This window comes from Choloepus didactylus, chromosome 8 (genome assembly GCF_015220235.1).
Source record: "Choloepus didactylus isolate mChoDid1 chromosome 8, mChoDid1.pri, whole genome shotgun sequence".
NCBI lineage: Eukaryota > Metazoa > Chordata > Mammalia > Pilosa > Megalonychidae > Choloepus > Choloepus didactylus.
In genome coordinates, this window is record NC_051314.1 from 12981851 (window position 1) to 13005441 (window position 23591).

Here is a 23591-nt window from a genome sequence, read left to right on the forward strand (position 1 = left end):
AAGTATTGGTCATCATTGCTGTTTCCTAATTAACAGAGAAAATATTCATGGATAAGTCATGGCATCAGCCATTTTCTAATCTGAAAGAACCTGAATGGGCCTGCATTTATCATTTTGAATCATTACAGTTCTTTATAGTAAGCCTTATGACGCTTTTGGACACAAAGTGGAGAGTTGTTAGTGGAAGCAGAGGGCGGTTTTCTCAAAAAAGAAAGGAAACTAGGAAACATTGTGGGGCCAGATGCCCACTATCGTTGCTAATCTGGGCATGCAGTCCTAATTTGCTTCTTTACCTATGCACCCCTCTGTAATTCCTGATTGTTTATGCCTCAGTATTTTTCAAATTGAAATTATAAATCTATGTCAGAATTTACGTGAAAGAGTAAGATTACCTATGAATAAGTTCTATGTTAAAACCCTTCATGCACATTGTAAATATAACTAACACAGTGAATTGTGCACTTAAAAATGGTTAAAATGAAAAATTTTGTGCTATATATATTTTACCACAATTTAACAAAAGAAAAAAAGTTGGGCAAGGTACCTCATCTCTTCATCCTTTGGCTTCCCCAAGCATTGCCTGGTCCATAGTAGGTGCTCACTAAATGTTTGCTGTTATTTAAAAACAAAAACAAAAAACTTTCCTGCCTATTATTTTTAATTAATTAAAAACATTTGGATAGGTAGTGTTTTTGAGATTCAAAACTGAAATACATAAAAAAGGTATACAGTAGTGTGAAAAGTGTCACTCACATATGCCCCTTTTCCTCTCCCCTATAGATGAGGTTTTTATTAGTTTCTTGAATAGCCTTGCATATTTTCTTTATGGAATTACAAGCAAGTAAGAATATATATTCTTAATTTTCTTCCTCTCTTACACATAAGACATACTTTACACACTTCACTGAACTGTGCATTTTTCACTTGGCAGTATGTTTTAGATGCCTTCCAAATCGTGCCTTGGGGTCTTCTCCATCATTTCTGCAGTGTTCCATGGTGTGAACGCCCTGTAATGTATTTACCCTTGCCTTACTGTAGACTCCTGGGTTGTTTCCACTTCCACTCTTTTGCTGTTACTTATAATGATCTAAGGAATAGCCTGTTCATATGTCACTTTGTTAGTGTACATTCTATGGGGTAAGTTCCCAAAAGTGGGATTGCAGGATCAAAGGGTAAATGTATTTGTAATTTTTTTTCCTTCATTTTTATTGAGATTGTTCAGATACCATACAATTATCCAAAGATCCAAAGTGTACAATCACTTCCCCCTGGGTACCCTCATACAGCTGTGCATCCATCACACTTAATTTTTGTTCAATTTTTAGAAACTTTTCATTACTCCAGACAAGAAATAAAGTGAAAGATGAAAAAAGAAAAAAAGAAAAGGAAACTCTAATCCTCCCCTATCCCTAACCAACCCCCCTCAATTGTTGACTCGTAGTATTGGTATAGTACATTTGTTACTGTTTATGAAAAAATGTTGAAATACTACTAACTGTAGTATATAGTTTGTAATAGGTGTATAGTTCTTCCCTATATGCCCCTCTATTATTAACTTCTAATTGTATTGTCATACATTTGTTCTGGTTCATGGAAGTGATTTCTAGTATTTGTACAGTTGATCATGGACATTGCTCACCACAGGATTCAGTTTTATACATTCCCATCTTTTGGCCTCCAACTTTCCTTCTGGTGACATATATGACTCTGAGCTTCCCCTTTCCACCTCATTCACACACCATTCGGCGCTGTTAGTTATTCTCACATCTTGCTACCAACACCCCTGTTCATTTCCAAACATTTAAGTTCATCCTAATTGAACATTCTGCTCATACTACGCAACCACTCCCCATTCTTAAGCCTCGTCCTATATCTTGGTACCTTATATTTCATGTCTATGAGTTTACATATTATAATTAGTTCCTGTTTTAGTTTGCTAATGCTGCAGAATGCAAAACACCAGAGATGGATAGGCTTTTATAAAACGGGGATTTACTTCGCTACACAGTTACAGTCTTAAGGCCACAAAGCGTCCAAGGCAACACATCGGCAATCAGGTACCTTCACCAGAGGATGGCCAATGGCATCCGGAAAACCTCTGCTAGCTAGGAAGGCAGCTGGCGTCTGCTCCAAAGCTCTGGCCTCAAAACGGCTTTCTCCCAGGACGCTCCTCTCTATAGCAAGCTTGCTCCTCTTCAAAACATCACTCCCAGCTGCACTCAGTGAGTTTCCACTCTCTGAGTCAGCTCATTTATATAGCTCCACTGATCAAGGCCCACCCCGAATGGGTGGGGCCACGCCTCCATGGGAACATCTCATTAAAATGATCATTACCCACAGCTGAGTGGGGCACATTCCAAGCAAATCTAACCAGCACCAAAAATGTCTGCCCCACACAAGACCACAAAGATAATGGCATTTGGGGGACACAATAGATTCAAATGGCACAGTTCCTATCAGTGAGACCCTGCAATAATTGTCCTTATATGTCTGGCTTATTTCACTCAGTATATTGCCCTCGAGGTTTTGTCATCAACCCATTTTTTTTTTAATATGGTTTTATTCACTCACCATACATTCCATCCCAAGTAAATAATTGATGGTTCTCTGCATGGTCATACATTTATGTGTTCACCACCTTCACCACTATCTGTATAAGGGCATCTACATTTCTTCCACAAGGCAGGAGGGAGAGTCAAAGAAGGTAGAGAGGCAAAAGAAACAGGAAAAAAAAATGACAGCTGGGAGGCAGCAAAAGGAAAAATAACCTTAAATCAAAGTAGAATAAAGCATCAGACAATACCACCAATGTCAAGTGTCTAACATGCCTCCCCTATCCCCCCCCTCATCTGCATTTACCTTGGTATATCACCTTTGTTACATTAAAAGAAGCATAATACAATGATTCTATTAGTTATAGTCTCTAGTTTATGCTGATTGCATCCCTCCCCCAATGCCTCCCCATTTTTAACACCTTGCAAGGTTGACATTTGCTTGTTCTCCCTCGTAAAAGAACATATTTGTACATTTTATCACAATTGTTGAATACTCTAGATTTCACCAAGTTACACAGTCCCAGTCGTTATCTTTCCTCCTTTCTTGTGGTGTCTCACATGCTCCCCACCTTCCTCTCTCAGCTGTATTCATAGTTACCTTTGTTCAGTGTACTTACATTGTTGTGCTACCATCTCCCAAAACTGTGTTCCAAACCACGCACTCCTGTCTTCTATCACCCTGTAGTGCTGCTCCCTTTAGTATTTCCTGTAGGGCAGGTGTCTTGTTCACAAAGTCTCTCATTGTCTGTTTGTCAGAAAATATTTTGAGCTCTCCCTCATATTTGAAGGACAACTTTGCTGGATATAGGATTCTTGGTTGGCGGTTTTTCTCTTTCAGTATCTTAAATATATCACACCACTTCCTTCTTGCCTCCATGGTTTCTGCTGAGAGATCCGCACATAGTCTTATTAAGCTTCCTTTGTATGTAATGGATCACTTTTCTCTTGCTGCTTTCAGGATTCTCTCTTTGTCTTTGACATTTGATAATCTAATTATTAAGTGTCTTGGTGTAGGCCTATTCATCTCTTCTGTCTGGAGTACGCTGCGCTTCTTGGATCTGTAATTTTATGTCTTTCATAAGACATGGGAAATTTTCATTAATTATTTCCTCAATTATTGCTTCTGCCCCCTTTCCCTTCTCTTCTCCTTCTGGTATACCAATGATGCGTACATTATTGTACTTTGTTTCATCCTTGAGTTCCCGGAGACGTTGCTCATATTTTTTCATTCTTTTCTCCATCTGCTCTTTTGCGTGTAGGCTTTCAGGTGTTTTGTTCTCCAGTTCTTGAGTGTTTTCTTCTGCCTCTTGAGGTCTGCTGTTGTATGTTTCCATTGTGTCTTTCATCTCTTGTGTTGTGCCTTTCATTTCCATAGATTCTCCTAGTTGTTTTTTTGAACTTTTGATTTCTGCCGTATACATGCCCAGTGCTTCCTTTACAGCCTCTACCTCTTTTGCAATATCTTCTCTAAACTTTTTGAATTGATTTAGCATTAGTTGTTTAAATTCCTGTATCTCAGTTGAAGTGTACGTTTGTTCCTTTGACTGGGCCATAACTTTGTTTTTCTGTGTAGGTTGTAATTTTCTGTTGTCTAGGCATGGTTTCCTTGGTTATCCAAATCAGGTTTTCCCAGACCAGAACAGGCTCAGGTCCCAGAGGGAAGAAATATTCAGTATCTTGTTTCCCTGCCGGTGTGTCTTAGAAAATTGATCCACCCTGTGATGCCTCAGGTCACTGTGCTTTTCTGCCCAGCAGGTGACGCCTGTTAGACTATAATTCTTAACTGGTGTGAGGAGGTATGGCCATGTTCCCCCAGGCTCTGGGGTCTGGTTCTGAATGGAAGGGGCCCTACCCCTTTCCTCCTAGAGAAGACAGACCCCCCCAGGTGGAGGTCATTAGCATTTCAGTGGTCTCGCTCTCTGCATCTGCTGTCTCCACCCTCCCCCGAGTCACAGCCCTGGAAACTGAAAATGACTGGGGCTTTCTCCACTGAGCCAAAAAAGAAACAGATAGTCCCCTTTAGACTCAGTCCAAGGCAACCCTCCAGCTCTCCAAGGTCAGTCGTCACCCAAAGCCTCTGTCTGTTTTTTAGGGATGCGTACCTGTAGGGAGCAGTTCACACTCGCTACTTAAAACCCCAGTTGGAGCTCAGGTGAGCTATATTCGCTTGCTGGGAGAGAGCTTCTCTCTGGCACCATGAGGCTTTGCAGCTCGGGCTATGGTGGAGGGGGTCTCGCAACTTGGATCCACAGGTTTTACTTACAGATTTTATGCTGTGTTCTCAGGCATTCCTCCCAATTCAGGTTGGTGTATGATGAGTGGATGGTCTCGTTTGTCCCGCCGCAGTTATTCTGGATTATTTACTAGTTGTTTCTGTTTTTTTTGTAGTTGTTCCAGGGGGACTACTTAGCTTCCACTCCTCTCTATGCCGCCATCTTGCCCCACCTCCTGTATTTGTAATTCTTAGGAATTGGTTAGTTTCTACATTTTTATGTTCTCAGAATGTTCAGCAAGTTGGGGTGGGAAATTTTAAGCTGATTGTGGTAGCTTTTGTTTTTAGTGAGAATGATAGGAAAAGCAGAGTTCTCATCCCTTGGAGACTATTTTTTTAATTAGAAGATCGGCACAAGGCTAAAATTTAGGAAATTGAGTTTTAATCCTGACTTTGCTGCCAGCCAGCATGCATCCTTTCCAGCTTTTATGTCTGAAGCCTGATGCACAAAAGGAAAATGGTAATTTATTTCCTTTCAACATTATAAGGTGTTAAGATAAAAAATGGAAATATATTTATTATTTTGAAAAACTTATGAAATACCAGAAATTTATCCTATCACATCTTTTACTTTGGAAATTAGAAATTGAATTAAAATGCTTTATGGTTCATGAATAGCAGATGAAACCCAAAGAATCTACAGTTGGGAAGCTACCACATGGTCACATAGGAGAATAATTAAGTTCTTAGGCAAACTAGGGACCTTGAAGAATGGGGTAAGAGATTGTTCAAGTGAGGTAAATGGCATTTCAGTAAAACTTGATGATACTGAAAATAATAATCCTCAAAGAATTAAGTAAAACTATGTATTCTGCTCTTGTAGTTGATGAGAAAAGAAAGTCCAAAACTACACACATGGTGCTCCTGGAGATCATTAAAGAAGAAGGCCTGTGAGTACTACATTTCATCTTTATTATACAAAGCAGCTCTTCAGGAGATTCATGTGCCTACAATATACTCACTTTTTATCCTTCTCATAGCCTTATAGTGTTGTGAATTTGTAGTTGCCTGACTTTGTAAGTACATAATTGTTTTCACCTCCTTAAAGATCTGTGCTTGGATTGTAAATTCTTCTGTGAAACCAGTGCTTTGTTTTATGTATATTAAACTGGAGGAAGTAATAGTTGTTTAGCTCCTTGCTATAAGATGTAGTCATACAGACTGTGTATTTCCTTTTTTAAAAAACTTTTTACTTGGAAATAATTACAAATTTATAAAATGTTGCAAAATTAAAAATATTTTAAATAGCACCGGCATATGCTTCACCACGATTCACCTACATTTTTTTCCATTTTTTTTTTAATTATTTGAGGCTAAGTTGCATGTGTCAAAGCACTTACTCCTATGACCTTGACATTTTTTAAGAATATAGTTTTCCCCTTTTTAAATAGAACATTCCTTATTTTAAGTTTGCCTCATGTTTCTTCATGACTAGAATGAGGTTATGCATTCTTGGCCAGAATAATGCAAAGGTGATATTGTATCTTTCTCAGGCCATCATATCTGGAGCCACATATTGTCTACTTGCCCTCCATTGGTTAATTAGGATTTCTTACTTCTAATTTAGCTACTAAATAATTGCTATTTATTTCTCCCTTGGAATCATGAGCAGTATAGTAGGAGATACATTAACACAATGCAAATATCCTGCTCCTTTTTAAAATTTCGTCCTAAATGTATCATGAAGTTGCAAAATTATGATTTTCCAACTCCGAAATTCCCTCCACATTTACCAATTTTGGCCTACTCCTGTCAGCAACAGCCTTCCCTTTTCCCCCATTTATTTATTAATCTATTTATTATTGGTATGGGCTCAGAAATTCCTGTTCTTTCTGTGGTTTACAATTGATTACTTAATTATTTTGGCGCTCATATTGCCCCAGGTTTGGCAAGTTGGAACCCCTTCAGTCTAGTTCCTTATAACATGTCCCATCTATTTTTTTTTTGCTCTTGTTTCTTTTCTATTTTTACTTCATGTTAAATATTTTTCCCTGTAATAAAACATAAATGATGCTGTATTAACTAACAGCCATGGAAAAATTGTCTCCAGTTTTACCTAATAACCTTACTAAAGGAAATTGGTGATCCAGTAAAATCGATCCTTAGATTCATTTTGTTTCTTTGGTGTCATTAGTACTAGAATAGATTTCTTGATTTGGGCATCCTTGAGAATGTAGGGTATGTGTACAATTTGGAGTCCAGTATGGTGCAGGACTGAACTTTGAAAAAATGTGAGTGATGATCAGCCTTTCCTATTTCCTAGGAATTTTTCTGCCCATTTCTAATGCTTTTGTCCATAACCTTTATTTTGTTTGTTGTGTTTTCCCCCTAGCCTGGCACCATATCGAGGGTGGTTTCCAGTAATCTCCAGTCTCTGTTGCTCCAATTTTGTCTATTTCTACACTTTTAATAGCCTCAAAGCAGTCTGGGTCAAAGGTCAACGCTCTACTACTGGAAAGGATCTTGTAGTTGGATTTGTTGCAGGTAACAAAGTTTTCTGGCTGTAAGTGTTTTTATGTTTTAATAGTTATCTTATGGTCCATAGATCTCTAAGAGATTATTTCAGCACAAAGTAATACTACAAAGAATATCATTGGTTTTCTGACTTGGCTTATCTTTCTAATCCTGGGAGGAAGATCACCTATCCCTATTTAGTTGCCTGTATCCAGAATTTATGGAAGTTAAGATCTCTTTTTTATTAAAAAAAAAAAAAAAAAAATTATAACACCTTCCCTGCTTAGTTTAAATTATTATTTTTTTGACTGAGGTTCAAATGAGATATTTAATGTGAACATGACTGACTATGTAATTTGTGGGGCCGAGTGCAAAGTGAAAATGCAAGACCCCTTGTTCAAAATTGATGAAGCATTTCAAAACAGTAACACCAGAACATTAAATCACAGGTCACAAGCCCATAAAGCTGGCCCTGAAGTATGACAGGTGTATTTTTATGCTCAGCACAATACAGTTTCATGAGTTCTTAATGCTTTAGGTTGTTCATAAGAGGAAGAGAGGTTACTTTTGGCTGGAAGGTGTCTGCTTGTAGAAAGCAGTGGCTCTTAAAGTAGGCACAACTTCCATTTGGAGGGAATGGTGGAGAATTATGAAAATGTAGGACCATGTTTAGAAAGGTGAGTTCTCTGATTTAATTAGTGAGTGAGCTTAATATAGGGACGTGAGTGAAAAAGTTGGAGAGGTGAGGTTTAAAGGGCTTTGGATTACCATCATTTAAGAGTGTAGACTTCAGAAGTGCTAAGGAGCCATTAGCCTGATGTTGTGAATATTTAATTATTGGCTTTTACCACACAGAGGAATGTGAAATGACCACAATGAGATCCACCAATTAGAATGGCTGCCATTAAACAAACAGGAAACTACAAATGCTGGAGAGGATGTGGAGAAATTGGAACTCTTGTTCATTGCTGGTGGGACTGTATAATGGTACAGCCACTCTGGAAGACAGTTCAGTTATTCCTTAGAAAACTAGATTTCAAGTTACTCTTTGATCCAGCAATTTCACTTCTCGGTATATACCCATGTGCTTGTTTGGATGTATTATGTCCCCCAAAACACCATTATCTTTGATGCAGTCTGTTGTGGGCAGGAAACTTATTGGTGTTGATTGGGTTGGAGACTTTTGGTTGGATGTTTCCATGGAGATGTGATCACTCAACTGTGGGCGAGATCTTTCATTGGATAATTTCAGTGGAGGTGTGGCCCCGCCCACTCAGCATGGGCTTTGATTAGTTTACTGGAGCATTATGTAACTTCAGACAGAAGGAGCGAGCTTTGCTACAGCCAAGAGGGACACTTTGAAGAATGCACAGAAGCTGAGGGAGTAGCTGCAGATGAGAGACAGTTTGAAGGTGGCCATTGAAAGTAGACTCTTGCTCTGGAGAAGCTAAGAGAGGACAAATGTCCCAAAAGCAACTGAGAGTGACATTTTGAAGAGGAGCTAAGGCCTAGAGAGAAACATTCTGGGAGAAAGCCATTTTGAAACCAGAATTTGGAGCAGACACCAGGCATGTCCCTTCCGAGCTAACAGAGGTTTTCTGGAAGCAGTTGGCCATTCTCCAGTGAAGGTACCTGATTGTTGATGTGTTACCTTGGATTCTTTATTTATGGCCTTAAGACTGTAACTTTGTAACCAAATAAACCCCCTTTATAAAAGCCAATCTATCTCTGGTGTTTTGCATTCCGGCAGCATTAGCAAACTGGAACAACCCGAAAGATCAGAAAGCAGTGACATGAACAGATATTTACACACCAATGTTCATAGCAACATTATTCACAATTGCTAAGGTATGGAAACAATCCAAATGTCCTTCAACAGATGAGTGAATAAACCAAATATGGTATATGCACGCGATGGAATACTACGCGGCAGTAAGAAGGGACGAGGTCATGAAACATATGACAACATGGATGAACCTTGAAAACGTAATGCTGAGTGAAATAAGCCAGACACAAAAAGATATTGTATGTTACCACTAATGTGAACTCTGTGAAAAATGTAAAATAAATGTTTTACATAGTAGAATGTAGGGGACCTAGCGATAGACAGCAGATAGTGAAGAGGGAACGGTAATCTAATAAGAACAGATAAGTTATGGAGGATAATCTTAATGTTATGGGAATGCTTAGGAATGACTATGGTTTGTTAATTTTTAGAGAGGGTATGATAGGAACATGTTGGAAGCAATGTAGTTATTTTAGGTTATTTTTTTCTTATTCCTTTGTTTTGATTTTGTTTGAAATGTTTTTTAATTGTTCTTTAACTTTTTTGATAAATAAAGTTAAAAAACAATAAGCAACATCTCTATTAATGGGTATACAGTATATAAAGTGTAATCTGAGACAATGCCATTATGAAGGTAAAAGGGCGGAGTTGTATAGGAGTAGAGTGTATAGTACTGAAACTAGGTTGGTATTATTCAAACTAGGATATTATTAGTTTTAAATTAGATTACAAGATGTCCATCGTAATCACAAAGGTAACCACCAGAGAAGAAACTAAAAAAACGGAGAAAAGGAAAGAAGAAGGGAGTCAAAAAGGTGTACTACAAAAACTCAACTAATTACAAAAAGAGGCATTTCCCATCTCAATGAAAGACATAAAATTACAGATCCAAGAAGTGCAGCATATCCCAAACAGAATAGATCTGAATAGACCTACACCAAGACACTTAATAATCAGATTATCAAACAACAAAGACAAATAGAGAATCCTGATAGCAGCAAGAGGAAAGCGATCCATCACATGCAAAGGAAGCTTGATAAGACTATGTATGGATTTCTCAGTAGAAACCGTGGAGGCAAGAAGGAAGTGGTGTGATATATTTAAGATACTGAAAGAGAAAAACTGCCAACCAAGAATCCTATATCTGGAAAAACTGTCCCTCAAATATGAGGGACAGTTTAAAATATTCTCTGACAGACAATGACAGAGTTTGTGAACAAGATACCTGCTCTACAGGAAATACTAAAGGGAGCACTACAGGCAGATAGGAAAAGACAGGAGTGAGAGTTTTGGAACACAATTTTTGGTGATGGTAGCACAGCAATGTAAGTACACTGAACAAAGATGATGCTGTGTATGGTTGAAAGAAGAAGGTTAGGAGCATGTGGGACACCAGAAGGAAAGAGGAAAGATAAAGACTGGTACTGTATAACTCAGTGAAACCTAGAGTGCTCAACCAATTGTGATAAAATATACAAATATGTTTTTACACGAGGGAGAACAAATGAATGTCAACCTTGCAAAGTGTTAAAAATGGGGTGGTATTGGGGAAGAAATATGATCAATGCAAACTAGAGGTTAAAATATGGGAATGTATAAATCGGTGACTCTTGGGGTAGACAATGTCCGTGATTAACTGTACAAATATTAGAAATCTCTTTCATGATCTAGAACAAATGTATGACACTATAACTAGAAGTTAATAATAGAAGGATATATAGGGAAAAAATATTCCTATTGCAAACTATGTACTACAGTTAGTAGTATTTTAACATTCTTTCATCAGCAGTAACAAATGTACTATACCACTACTATGAGTCAATAATGGTTGGGGGTATGGGAGGATTTGAGTTTTCTTTTTAGGTTTTGTTTTCTGGAATAATGGATGTGCAGCTGTATGATGGTACTGTGGGCAATTGATTGTGCACTTTGGATGATTGTATGGCATGTGAACAATCTCAATAAAATTGAATTTAAAAAAAGGCAGAAGAAACAAAGAAGCATGCTGTATATTGATAAAAGGTTCAATGCAGCAAGAAGATATAACAGTTATAAAAATATCCAAACCTGATAACAGAGTCCCCAAAATATTTGCTTCTAAACTGAGAAGCAAAAATTGACAGATTTGCAACCCAGAGCCCATGAATCTCGAAGACAATTGTATAAAAATGTAGCTTATGAGGAGTGACAATGGGATTGGGAAAACCATTAGGACCACACTCCACTTTGTCTAGTTTATGGATAGATGAGTAGAAAAATAGGGAAAGGAAACAAACAAACAGACAAAGGTACCCAGTGTTCTTTTTTACTTCAATTGCTCTTTTTCACTTGAATTATTATTATTATTATTTTTGTGTGTGTGCTAATGAAGGTGTCAGGGATTGATTTAGGTGATGAATGTACAACTATGTAATGGTACTGTGAACAATCGAATGTACGATTTGTTTTGTATGACTGCGTGGTTTGTGAATATATCTCAATAAAATGAAGATTTAAAAAAAAAAGAAAAAAAAATTGACAGATTTAAAGGGAGAAGTAGTTGGTGACTTCAATACACCACTTTCAATGTTTGATAGAACATCAATACAGAAGATCAATAAAGAAACAGTACTTGAAGAACACCATTAACCATAATGGACACATGGAGAATAATCTACCCAATGAGGTAAACATGGTTTTTTTCCTTCATTCTGTTAACATGGACTGCTTTTCTTATGTTGAATCACCATTGCATTCCTGGAATAAATCCCACTTGGTCATGGTGTATAATCCTTTTAATATATTGTATTCATGAGGCCTTTAATTTTCTTTTCTTGTGCTTTTTTTTAATCATTTTTTTTTAAATTGTAGGATATAACATGTATACATAGATGTGATAACTTTCCAAGTGCAATTTAACAAGTAGTTAGAGAACAAATTTCAAAGAATATTACAGGTTAAAGTTCCATAATTTCAGTTATTTCCTTTTTGTGAAATATAACATACATACAAAAAAGCTAATAACTTTTAAAGTATGCTTTAACAAGTAGTTATATATAGGAAATTTCCAAGTTGTTATAGTATCACAGTTTCAGTTATTTCCTTATTGTGAAATATAACATATAGACAAAAAGGGTGATAGCTTTCAAATTACAATTTAACAAGTAGCTATAGAACAAATTTCAAAGGATGCTATGTGTTACAGTTCTACCATTTCAGTTCTTTCCTTCTAGCTATTCTGATACCCCAGCAACTAAGAAAAAGAAAATTATGTAAAGATTCAGTATTCATAATCCTTTGACAAATTCCATCTTGTCTGTTGCTACCCCTTCCTCTAGTTTAATCACTTTCCCAATTTTCAGGAATGTCTAGGCAGTGACTACCCTAAGTTGTTCACATTGAAAAGGGGTGTCAACTTTATGAGAAAAGGGGACACATCTAGTTGATGTTCTTGAAGAGGCTATTGCCTCTGGGTTTGGGGACTTAGCTGACATAGGAGCTCTCTGAAGAATTTGAGTTTCTGAATAAGCTTATGAGTGAAACCTTTATAGAGTATCAGATAGGGATCCAGGTATTCTTTAAGGTTTTCAGAACTACTATTGACTTGGGTTTATTATACTGTGGTCATTTGACATATCTATGTGAAACTTGCAAAGGAGTAACCTCCAGGGCAACCTCTTGACTATATTTGAATTCTCTTAGTCACTGACACCTTATTTTTTTGGCTTTCCTTTCCCCCTTTTGTTCAAAAAGGGATTTTCAGTCCCTCAATGGAATGGAATCTGTGTCCCACTTCGCCAAGGAGACTCATTCATCTGGCGGCTCCTGTCCAACATCGGGGGTGGGGAGGTTGATGAATTTATTTGCAGAGTTAGGCTTAGAGAGAGAAAGTCCGCATTTGAGCAACAAAAGTTCTCTGGAGGTGACTCCTAGGTATAATTATAGGTGGGCTTAGCCTCCTCTTTACAAGCATAAGTTATAATCAAGCAAGCCTCAAGATCGAGGGCTTAACTTATAAAGTAGAGGCTCCTAAGTTCATATAGCATATGTTATATCCATGATAATCCATCCAATTTTCACATTATCGTCACTTAATCGTACAGTCCTCATCACTCTCCATTTTAAACAGTTCTCATGACCCAAAACACCTCGTAGCTCTTGTCAGCCCTTAATTATTTTTCCCTAGTATTTGTGTGATACCAGTAAGGTATTCCTGTTAATTATACTCCCTAGTATGCAATAGGTTGATTTTTCCCATATAGCCATCTGTTTTCAACTCTCTGCTAGTGTCCTACATTGGAAGTATATCATGCAAGCATCTATCTATATTTGTGGTGCTGATCTGTGGGAAACATGCCTTTAAACAACCCCTTTCAATCCTATTCACCTTCAATATAGCTCTGATACTTACAATCCCATTGACAATCATCATTCCCTTACCTTTCAGTTCACCCTCATTAACATATCTGGACATACTAGATTTTCATTCCCCCTCACTAGCTTCTGTGTATCACTAAGTACCTAATATTTTGCATTATAACACATTGATTTTGCATTGTTCAGAGAGTTTATAGAAGTGGTAACATACAATCTCTCTCCTTTTTGTGTCTGATTTGTTTCACTCAGCATTATATCTTCAAGGTTCATCCATGTTGCCGTATGTTTCAGGACCTTGTTCCTTCTTACTGCTGCATAGTATTCCATCATATGTATATGGCATATTTTATTTATCCACTCGTCTGTTGAAGGACACTTGGATTGTTTCTGTTTCTTGACAATTGTGGACAATGCTGCTATGAACGTGTACATGTACAAATGTCTGTTTGTGTCACTGCTTTCAAATCTTCTGGGTATATACTGAGAAGTGAATTGCTGGATCATAGGGTAATTTGGTATCTAGTTTTCTGAGAAATAGCCAGACTGTCTTCCACAGCAGCTGTTATCATTATACATTCCCACCAGCAATGAATAAGAATTCCAAATTCTCCACATTCTCTCCAGCATTTATTGTTTTCTCTTTGTTTAATGGCAGCTGTTCTTATTGGTGTGAGATGGTATCTCATTGTAGTTTTGATTTGCATTTACTTAATAGCTAGTGAAGAGGAACATTTTTTTCACGTGTTTTTTAGCTATTTGTATTTCTTCTTTGAAGAAATACCTTTCTCATCGTGCCTTGTTCATTTTATAATTGTGCTGTTTGTACTACTGCTGTTGAATTGTAGGATTTTCTTTATATATGCAGGATATCAGTCTCTTATCAGATACATGGTTTCTAAGTATATTCTCCCATTGAGTTGGCTGTCTCTTCACCTTTTTTGGCAAAGTTCTTTAAGGCGCAGAAGCTTTTGATTTGGAGGAGTTCCTGTTTATCTATTTTTTCTTTTGTTGCTTATGCTTTGAGTGTAAGGTCTAAGAAGCTATCTCCTGTTACTAGGTCCTGAAGATATTTCCATATATTATCTTCTATGAGTTTTATTGTGCTGTCTCTTATATTAAGGTGTTTGATCCACTTTGAGTTAATTTTCGCATAGGGTGTAAAGAAGGGGTCCTCTTTCATTCTTTTGGTTATGGCTATCCAGTTCTCCCAGCCCCATTTGTTAAAGAGACTGTTCTGTCCCAGTTCTGTGGATTTGGGGGCCTTATCAAAAATCAGTTGGCCATGTATCTAGGGGTCTGTTTCAGAATTCTCAATTCAATTCCATTGATCAGTGTCTACTTTTATGCCAACACCATGCTATTTTGACCACTGCAGCTTTATAATAGGCTTCAAAGTCTAGCGGTGTAAGTCCTCCCACTTCATTCTTTTTTTAGGATGTTTTTGGCAATTCGAGGCCCCTTTCCCTTCCAAATAAATATGATAACTAACTTTTCCAAGTCTGCAAAGTAGTTTGTTGGAATTTTGATTGGAATTGCATTGAATGTGTAGATCAGTTTGGGTAGAATTTACATCTTAACAATGTTTAGTCTTCCTATGTATGAGCACGGAATATTTTTCCACCTATTTACGTCCTTTTTATTTCTTTTAGTAAAATTTTGTAATTTTCTGAGTAGCGGTTGTTTATGTTCTTGGTTAAGTTTTCCTAAGTACTTGATTTTTTTTAGTTGCTATTGTGAATGGAATTTTTTTTTCTTTATGATTGCCTCTTCAGTTAGGTCATGTCTAGTGTATAGGAACATTACTGACTTAAGTGCATTAATCTTATAGCCCACCACTCTGCCTTATTTTATTAGCTCAAGTAGCTCTGTCGTCGAATTCTTAGGATTTTCCAAATATAAGATGTCAACTGCAAATAATTATAGTTTTACTTCTTCCTTTGCAATTTGGATACCTTTTATGTCTTTGTCTTGGCAAATTGCTCTGGCTAGAACTTCTGGCACGATGTTGAATAACAGAGGTGACAGTGGGCATCCTCGTCTCATTCCTGATCTTAGGGGGAAGGCTTTCAGCCTCTCACCTTTGAGTACTATGCTGGCTGTGGGTTTTTCATATATGCCCTTTATCATATTGGGGAAGGTTCCCTCAAGTCCTACCTTTTTTTTTTTTTTTTAATCTTCATTTTATTGAGATATATTCACATACCATGCAGTCATACAAAACAAATCGTACTTTCGATTGTTTACAGTACCATTACATAGTGGTACATTCATCACCCAAATCAATCCCTGACACCTTCATTAGCACACACACAAAAATAACAAGAATAATAATTAGAGTGAAAAAGAGCAATTGAAGTAAAAAAGAACACTGGGTACCTTTGTCTGTTTGTTTGTTTGTTCCTTCCCCTATTTTTCTACTCATCCATCCATAAACTAGACAAAGTGGAGTGTGGTCCTTATGGCTTTCCCAATCCCATTGTCACCCCTCATAAGCTACATTTTTATACAACTGTCTTCGAGATTCATGGGTTCTGGGTTGTAGTTTGATAGTTTCAGGTATCCACCACCAGCTACCCCGATTCTTTAGAACCTAAAAAGCGTTGTCTAAAGTGTGCGTAAGAGTGCCCACCAGAGTGACCTCTCGACTCCTTTTGGAATCTCTCTGCTACTGAAGCTTATTTCATTTCCTTTCACATCCCCCTTTTGGTCAAGAAGATGTTCTCCGTCCCACGATGCCAGGTCTACATTCCTCCAAGTCCTACCTTTTGAAGTGTTTTTATCAAAAAGGGATGTTGAATTTTGTCAGATGCTTTTTCAGTGTCTATCGAGATAATCATTTGATTTTTCCCTTTCAATTTATTAATGTATTGAATTACATTAATTGATTTTCTGATGTTGTACCACCGTTGCATGCCAGGAATGAACCCCACTTGGTTGTGGTGTATAATTATTTTAGTGTGCCTTTGGATTAGATTTGCAAGTATTTTGTTTAGAATTTTTGCCTGTATGTTCATTAGGGAGATTGGTCTATAGTTTTCCATTTGTGGTATCTTTATCTGGTTACCTAAATCTATCAGAGTGCTGTTAGCTTCATAAAATGAATTAGGTAATGTTCCTTTTTCTTCAGTTTTTTCAAAGAGAACCAATCAGTACACCAGTTCTCCTTATGCACTGCGGACTGCCTGCCCTGGGGCTGGGATGTGGGCCCTGAGCAGATAGGCAGGGAGTCTACTCAATGGCACCTCACAGATAGAACATGGGCCGTGCCGGCCCGATACCTGCTGTGCACCCACAAGTCTCTGGGATGTAGTAGGGGCTCCTTATCCTCGGTATGGCACTTCTCCCTTCTGCACTTCTCACCGTTTCACCCCCCCACTGGACTTCCATGAGGGGAGAGTAAACGCTGGCTGCCTGGTTCCTTCACAGGAGCTCTCTGTCATCTGACTATGGAGGATCACCCACAGCCAACTGTCAAGGTAGGTGCATGGGAGTGGAGAGATGCTGCTCACTCGCTTGCCTGGCAGCAGTTTTGGTGTTTCCGGCCGGGAGACGTCCAGTGGGAACAAACTCACCCTGTCCCTGGAACCACAGTCTCGCTCACGTTTTTGTTGGGGTCCCTCCATGTACTGTGGGGGACCCTCTGTGATTGGTCGCACTCTGAAACCACAGTCCTGGGTGTCCTCTAGCCCCTCTCTAGTTGCTTTCGTGGAGGAGAAGCCTGTTCTGCCTCACCTACTCTGCCATCTTCCCGAAAATCTCCCCTCTTGTTCTGTCTTTATCCAAGTATTGCTGGCTTCATAGAACAAATTAGGAAGTATTCCCTCCTCTTCCTTTTTTGTAAGAGTTTGAGAAGGATTGGTGTTAATTCTTCTGTAAAGGCTTTGTAGAATTCAGCAGTGAAGCCATATGGTCCTGGACTTTTGTTTGTTGGGAGGTTTTTAACTACTGATTCAGTCTTTATCTTCTTGCATCACATTAGGTGATTTGTATGTTTCAAAGAATTTGGTCCATTTCATCCAGGTTTTCTCATTTGATAACATAGAATAGCTCATAGTATCTCTTATAATTCTTTTTATTTCTATAAGGTCAAGAGTAAGGTCCGCACTTTGATTTTAGTTATTTGTGTCCTCTTTCCTTTTTTTTTTTAAATTCATTTTTATTGAGATATATTCACATACCATGCAGTCATACAAAGCATACATTCAGTTGTTCACAGTACCACCATATTAATCAAAATTAATTTCTGAACATTTTCATTACCACACACACAAAAATAATGAGAATAAAAATTAAAGTGAAAAAGAACAATTAAAGTAAAAAAGGACCCTGGGTGCCGTTTTTTTTGTTTTTTGTGTGGTTTTTTTGCCCCCATTTTTCTACTCATCCATCCATACACTGGACAAAGGGGAGTATGGCCCATATGGCTTTCCCAATCACATTGTTACCCCTTATAAGCTACATTTTTATACAAACATCTTCAAGATTCATTGGTTCTGGGTTGTAGTTTGACAGTTTCAGGTATTTACTGCTAGCTATTCCAATTGATTAGAACCTAAAAAGGGTTATCTATATTGTATGTAAGAGGGCCCTCCAGAGTGACCTCTCGGCTCCTTTTGGAATCTCTCTGCCACTGAAGCTTATTTCATTTCCTTTCACATCCCCTTTTTGATCAAGAAGATGTTCTCCATCCCACGATGCTGGGTCTAGATTCCTCCCCAGGAGTCATATTCCATGTTGCCAGGGAGATTTACTCCCCTGGGTGTCAGATCCCACGTAGGGGGGAGGGCAGTGATTTCACCTGCCAAGTTAGCTTAGCAAGGGAGAGAGGGCCACATCTGAGCAACAAAGAGGGATTCGGGAGGAAGCTCTTAGGCACAGTTATAGGCAGGCCTAGCCTCTCCTTTGCAGCCACAGTCTTGCCAAGGGCACATCCCATAGTAGAGGGCTCAGCCCATCAAACCACCAGTCCTCCATGTCTGTGAGCACATCAGCAACCATTGAGGTGGGGAAGCCCAACACCCCCGCATTCTCCACCAGCTCCTCAAGGGGGCACTGCATATTTTTTTCATTGTTTTTTTTTTTAATTAACTTTTTTTTAAATTAACTATATCAAAAAAAGAGAAACATACAATAAAAAAAATTTCAAACAAACCGTAACATAACAAGGGAGGAAGAAAAAGATAACCAACCTAAAATACCTACTTTACTTCCAACATGTTCCTACTGTACCCCAAGAAAATAACCTAATATAGAATTCAGAAATTAGCAAACCATAGTCATCCCTGGGCATTCCTAGAACATTAAATTTACCCACGATAGCCTATCTGTTCTTGTTGAGTTATTGTTCCCGCTTCATTAATTGCTCTCTATCGCTAGTTCTCCTACATTCTGCATTATAAACCGTTTATTTTACATTTTTCAATGTTCACAGTAGTGGTAGCATGTAATATTTCTCTTTTTGTGCCTGGCTTATTTCATTCAGCATTATGTCTTCAAGGTTCATCCATGTTGTCATGTTTCACGACATCGTTCCTTCTTACTGCCGCATAGTATTCCATCGTGTGTATATACCACATTTTATTTATCCACTCATCTGTTGAAGGACATTTGGGTTGTTTCCATCTCTTGGCAATCATAAATAATGCTGCTATGAACATTGGCATGCAGATATCTGTTCGTGTCACTGCTTTCAGATCTTCCAGGTATATACCGAGAAGTGCAATTGCTGGATCAAAGGGTAACTCTATATCTGGTTTTCTGAGGAACTGCCAGACTGACTTCCAGAGTGGCTGAACCATTATACAGTCCCACCAACAATGAATAAGAGTTCCAATTTCTCCACATCCCCTCCAGCATTTGTAGTTTCCTGTTTGTTTAATGGCAGCCATTCTAACGGTGTGAGATGGTATCTCATTGTGGTCTTAATTTGCATCTCTCTAATAGCTAGTGAAGCTGAACATTTTTTCATGTGTTTCTTGGCCATTTGTATTTCCTCTTCAGAGAACTGTCTTTTCATATCTTTTGCCCATTTTATAATTGGACTATCTGTACTATTGTCATTGAGTTGTAGGATTTCTTTATATATGCAAGATATCAGTCTTTTGTCAGATACATGGTTTCCAAAAATTTTTTCCCATTAAGTTGGCTGCCTCTTCATCTTTTTGACAAGTTCTTTTGAGGTGCAGAAACTTCTGTGCTTGAGGAGTTCCCATTTATCAATTTTTTCTTTTGTTTCTTGTGCTTTCGGTGTCAAGTCTAGGAAGTGGCCGCCTAATACAAGGTCTTGAAGATGTTTCCCTACATTATCTTCTAGGAGTTTTATGGTACTTTCTTTTATATTGAGGTCTTTGATCCACTTTGAGTTAATTTTTGTGTAGGGTGTGAGGTAAGAGTCCTCTTTCATTCTTTTGGATATGAATATCCAACTCTCCCATCCCCATTTGTTGAAAAGACTCTTATGTCCCAGTTCAGTGGCTATGGGGGCCTTATTAAAGATCAGTTTGCCAGAGATCTGGGGGTCTATCTCCAAATTCTCAATTTGATTCCGTTGATCAATATGTCTATCTTTGTGCCAGTACCATGCTGTTTTGACTACTGTGGCTTTATAATAAGCTTCAAAGTCAGGGAGTATAAGTCCTCCTATTTTGTTTTTCTTTTTTAGAGTGTCTTTAGCAATTCAAGGCATCTTCCCTTTCCAAATAAATTTGATAACTAGCTTTTCCAAGTCTGCAAAGTAGGTTGTTGAAATTTTGATTGAGATTGCATTGAATCTGTAGATGAGTTTGGGTAGAATTGACATCTTAATGACATTTAGCCCTCCTATCCATGAACATGGAATATTTTTCCATCTTTTTAGGACCCCTTCTATTTCTTTTAGTAGAATTATGTAGTTTTCTTTGTATAGGTCTTTTACAACTTTGGTTAAGTTTATTCCTGGGTACATGATATTTTTAGTTGCTATTGAAAACGGTATCTTTTTCTTGAGTGTCTCTTCACTTTGTTCATTACTAACATATAGAAACATTACTGATTTATGTATATTAATCTTGTATCCCGCTACTTTGCTAAATTTATTTATCATCTCCAGTAGCTGTATCATCAATTTCTCAGGGTTTTCCACATATAAGATCATATCATCTGCAAATGATACAGTTTTACTTCTTCCTTTCTAATACGGATGCCTTTTATTTCTTTGTCTTGCCGGATTGCCCTGGCTAACACATTTAGCACAATGTTGAATAACAGTGGTGACAGCGGGCACCCTTGTCTCATTCCTAATCTTAGAGGGAAGGCTTTCAGACTCTCACCTTTGAGTACTATGCAGGCTGTGGGTTTTCCATATATGCTCTTTATCATACTGAGGAAGTTTCCTTCAATTCCTACCTTTTGAAGTGTTTTTATCAAAAAGGCATGTTGGATTTTGTCAAATGCTTTTTCAGCATCTATTGAGATGATCATTTGATTTTTCTCTTTTGATTTGTTAATGTGTTGTAATACATTGATTTTCTTATGTTGAACCATCCTTGCATGCCTGGAATGAACCCCATTTGGTCATGGTGTATGATTTTTTTAATGTGTCTTTGGATTCGATTTGCAAGTATTTTGTTAAGAATTTTTGCATCTATATTCATTAGGGAGATTGGCCTGTAGTTTTCCTTTTTTGTGGCATCTTTGCCTGGTTTTGGTATTAGACTGATGTTAGCTTCATAAAATGTGTTAGGTAGTGTTCCATTTTCTTCAGTGTTTTGAAAGAGTTTAAGTAAGATTGGTGTCAGTTCTTTTTGGAAAGCTTGGTAGAATTCTGTTGTGAAGCCATCTGGCTCTGGGCATTTATTTGTGGGAAGTTTTTTGATGACTGATTGGATCTCTTTGCTCGTGATTGGCTGGTTGAGGATTCTGTTTCTTCTCTGGTCATTCTAGGTTGTTCACATGTTTCCAGGAAAATTGTCCATTTCCTCTACATTATCCAGTTTGTTGGCATACAGTTGTTCATAGTATCCTCACAATTTTTTTAATTTCTTCGGGATCTGCAGTAATGTCACCTTTCTCATTCAATATTTTGTTTATATGGGTCTTCTCTCTTTTTGATTTTGTCATTCTAGCTAGGGGCTTGTCAATCTTGTTGATCTTCTGAAAGAACCAACCCTTGGTATAATTTATGCTCTATTGTTTTTTTGTTCTTGTCATTTATTTCTGCTTTAATTCTTGTTATTTCTTTTCTTCTACTTGGTTTAGGATTTGTTTGCTGTTCATTTTCTAGCCCCTTCAGTTGCTCCATTAGTTCTTTGATTTTAGCTCTTTCTTCCTTTTTGATGTATGTGTTTAGTGCTATAAACTTCCCCCTCACTACCGCTTTTGCTGCATCCCATAGGTTTTGATATGTTGTGTTCTCATTTTCATTCGTTTCTATATATTTAGCAATTTCTCTTGCTATTTCTTCTTTAACCCACTGATTGTTTAGGAGTGTGTTGTTTAACCTCCAGGTATTTGTGAATTTTCTAAGTCTCTGATGGTTATTGACTTCTGATTGTGTTCCATTGTGGTCAGAGAATGTGCTTTGAATAATTTCAATTCTTTTAAATTTATTGAGGCTTTTTTTATGTCCCAGCATATGGTCTATTCTGGAGAAAGTTCCATGAACATTAGAGAAGAATGTGTATCCTGGTCATTTGGGATGTAATATGCTATATATGTCTGTTAAATCCAATTCATTCATCAGATTGTTTAGATTTTCAGTTTCCTTATTGGTCTTCTGTCTGGTTGATGTATCTATAGGAGAGAATGATGTGTTGAAGTCTCCCACAATTATTGTGGAAACATCAGTTGCTTCCTTTAGTTTTGCCAGTGTTTGTCTGATGTATTTTGTGGCACCTTAATTAGGTGCATAAAGATTTATGATTGTTATTTCTTCCTGTTGAATTGCCCCTTTTATTAGTATGTAGTGGCCTTCTTTGTCTCTCATAACATCCTTGAATTTAAAGTCTGTTTTATCTGTGATTAATATTGCTACTTCTGCTTTCTTTTGGCTGTAGCTTGCATGGAATATTTTTTTCATCCTTTCACTTTCAATTTCTTAGCATCCCTGTGTCTAAGATGAGTCTCTTGTATGCAACATATTGATGGTTCGTATTTTTTGATCCATTCTGCCAATCTATATCTTTTAATTGGGGAGTTTAATCCATTTACATTCAACGTTATAACCATAAAGGCATTTCTTGAATCAGCCATCTTATCCTTTGGTTTATGTTTGTCATATATATTTTTCCCCTCTTTCTATTAATATCCTTTAATGTACCCATACTGAATCTCTTTAGTACTGAACCTTTCTCCATATCTCCCTCTCCTTTCTTTGTTTCTCTGTCTGTAGGGCTCCCTTTAGTATCTCAAGTAGGGCAGGTCTCCTGTTAGCAAATTCTCTCAGCATTTGTTTGTCTGTGAAAAATTTAAGATCTCCCTCAAATTTGAAGGAGAGCTTTGCTGGATAAGGAATTCTTGGTTGGAAATTTTTCTCTCTCAGAATTTTAAATATGTCATGCCATGGCCTTCTCGCCTCCATGGTGGCTGCTGAGTAGTCACTACTTAGTCTTATGCTGTTTCTTTTGTAAGTGGTGAATTGCTTTTCCCTTGCTGCTTTCAGAACTTGCTCCTTCTCATCAGTATTTGGCAATCTGATCAGAATATGTCTCAGAGTGGGTTTATTTAGATTTATTCTATTTGGAGTTCGCTGGGCTTTTATGATTTGTGTATTTATGGTGTTTAGAAGATTTGGGAAGTTTTCCCCAACGGTTTCTTTGAATACTCTTGCTAGACCTTTACCCTTCTCTTTCCCTTCTGGAACACCAATGAGTCTTATATTTGGATGTTTTATATTATCTATCGTATCCCTGAGGTCCATTTCGATTTTTTCAATTTTTTTCCCCATTCTTTCTTTTGTTCTTTCATTTTCCGTTCTGTCATCCTCAAGGTCACTGATTTGCTGTTCAGCTTCCTCTAGTCTTGTACTATGAGTATCCAGAATCTTTTTAATTTAGTCACCAGTTTCTTTTATTTCCATAAGATCGTCTATTTTTATTTTTACTCTTGCAGTGTCTTCTTTATGCCCTTCTAGGGTCTTCTTCATGTCCTTTATATCCTGTGCCATGCTCTCATTGTTTGTCTTTAGTTCTTT

General features: G+C 37.6%; 1 protein-coding gene across 2 annotated transcripts in view; it reads left to right on the top strand.

The window, feature by feature from the left end:
• SLC25A17 (solute carrier family 25 member 17) overlaps positions 1 to 23591 on the top strand; it is a 72651-nt gene that overhangs the window by 33347 nt on the left and 15713 nt on the right. For both annotated transcript variants that reach the window (XM_037846110.1, XM_037846111.1), the window contains 2 exons: positions 5651 to 5717; positions 7160 to 7311. In XM_037846110.1, coding sequence (XP_037702038.1) covers positions 5651 to 5717; positions 7160 to 7311 — 219 coding nt within the window. The remainder of the gene's footprint in view (positions 1 to 5650; positions 5718 to 7159; positions 7312 to 23591) is intronic.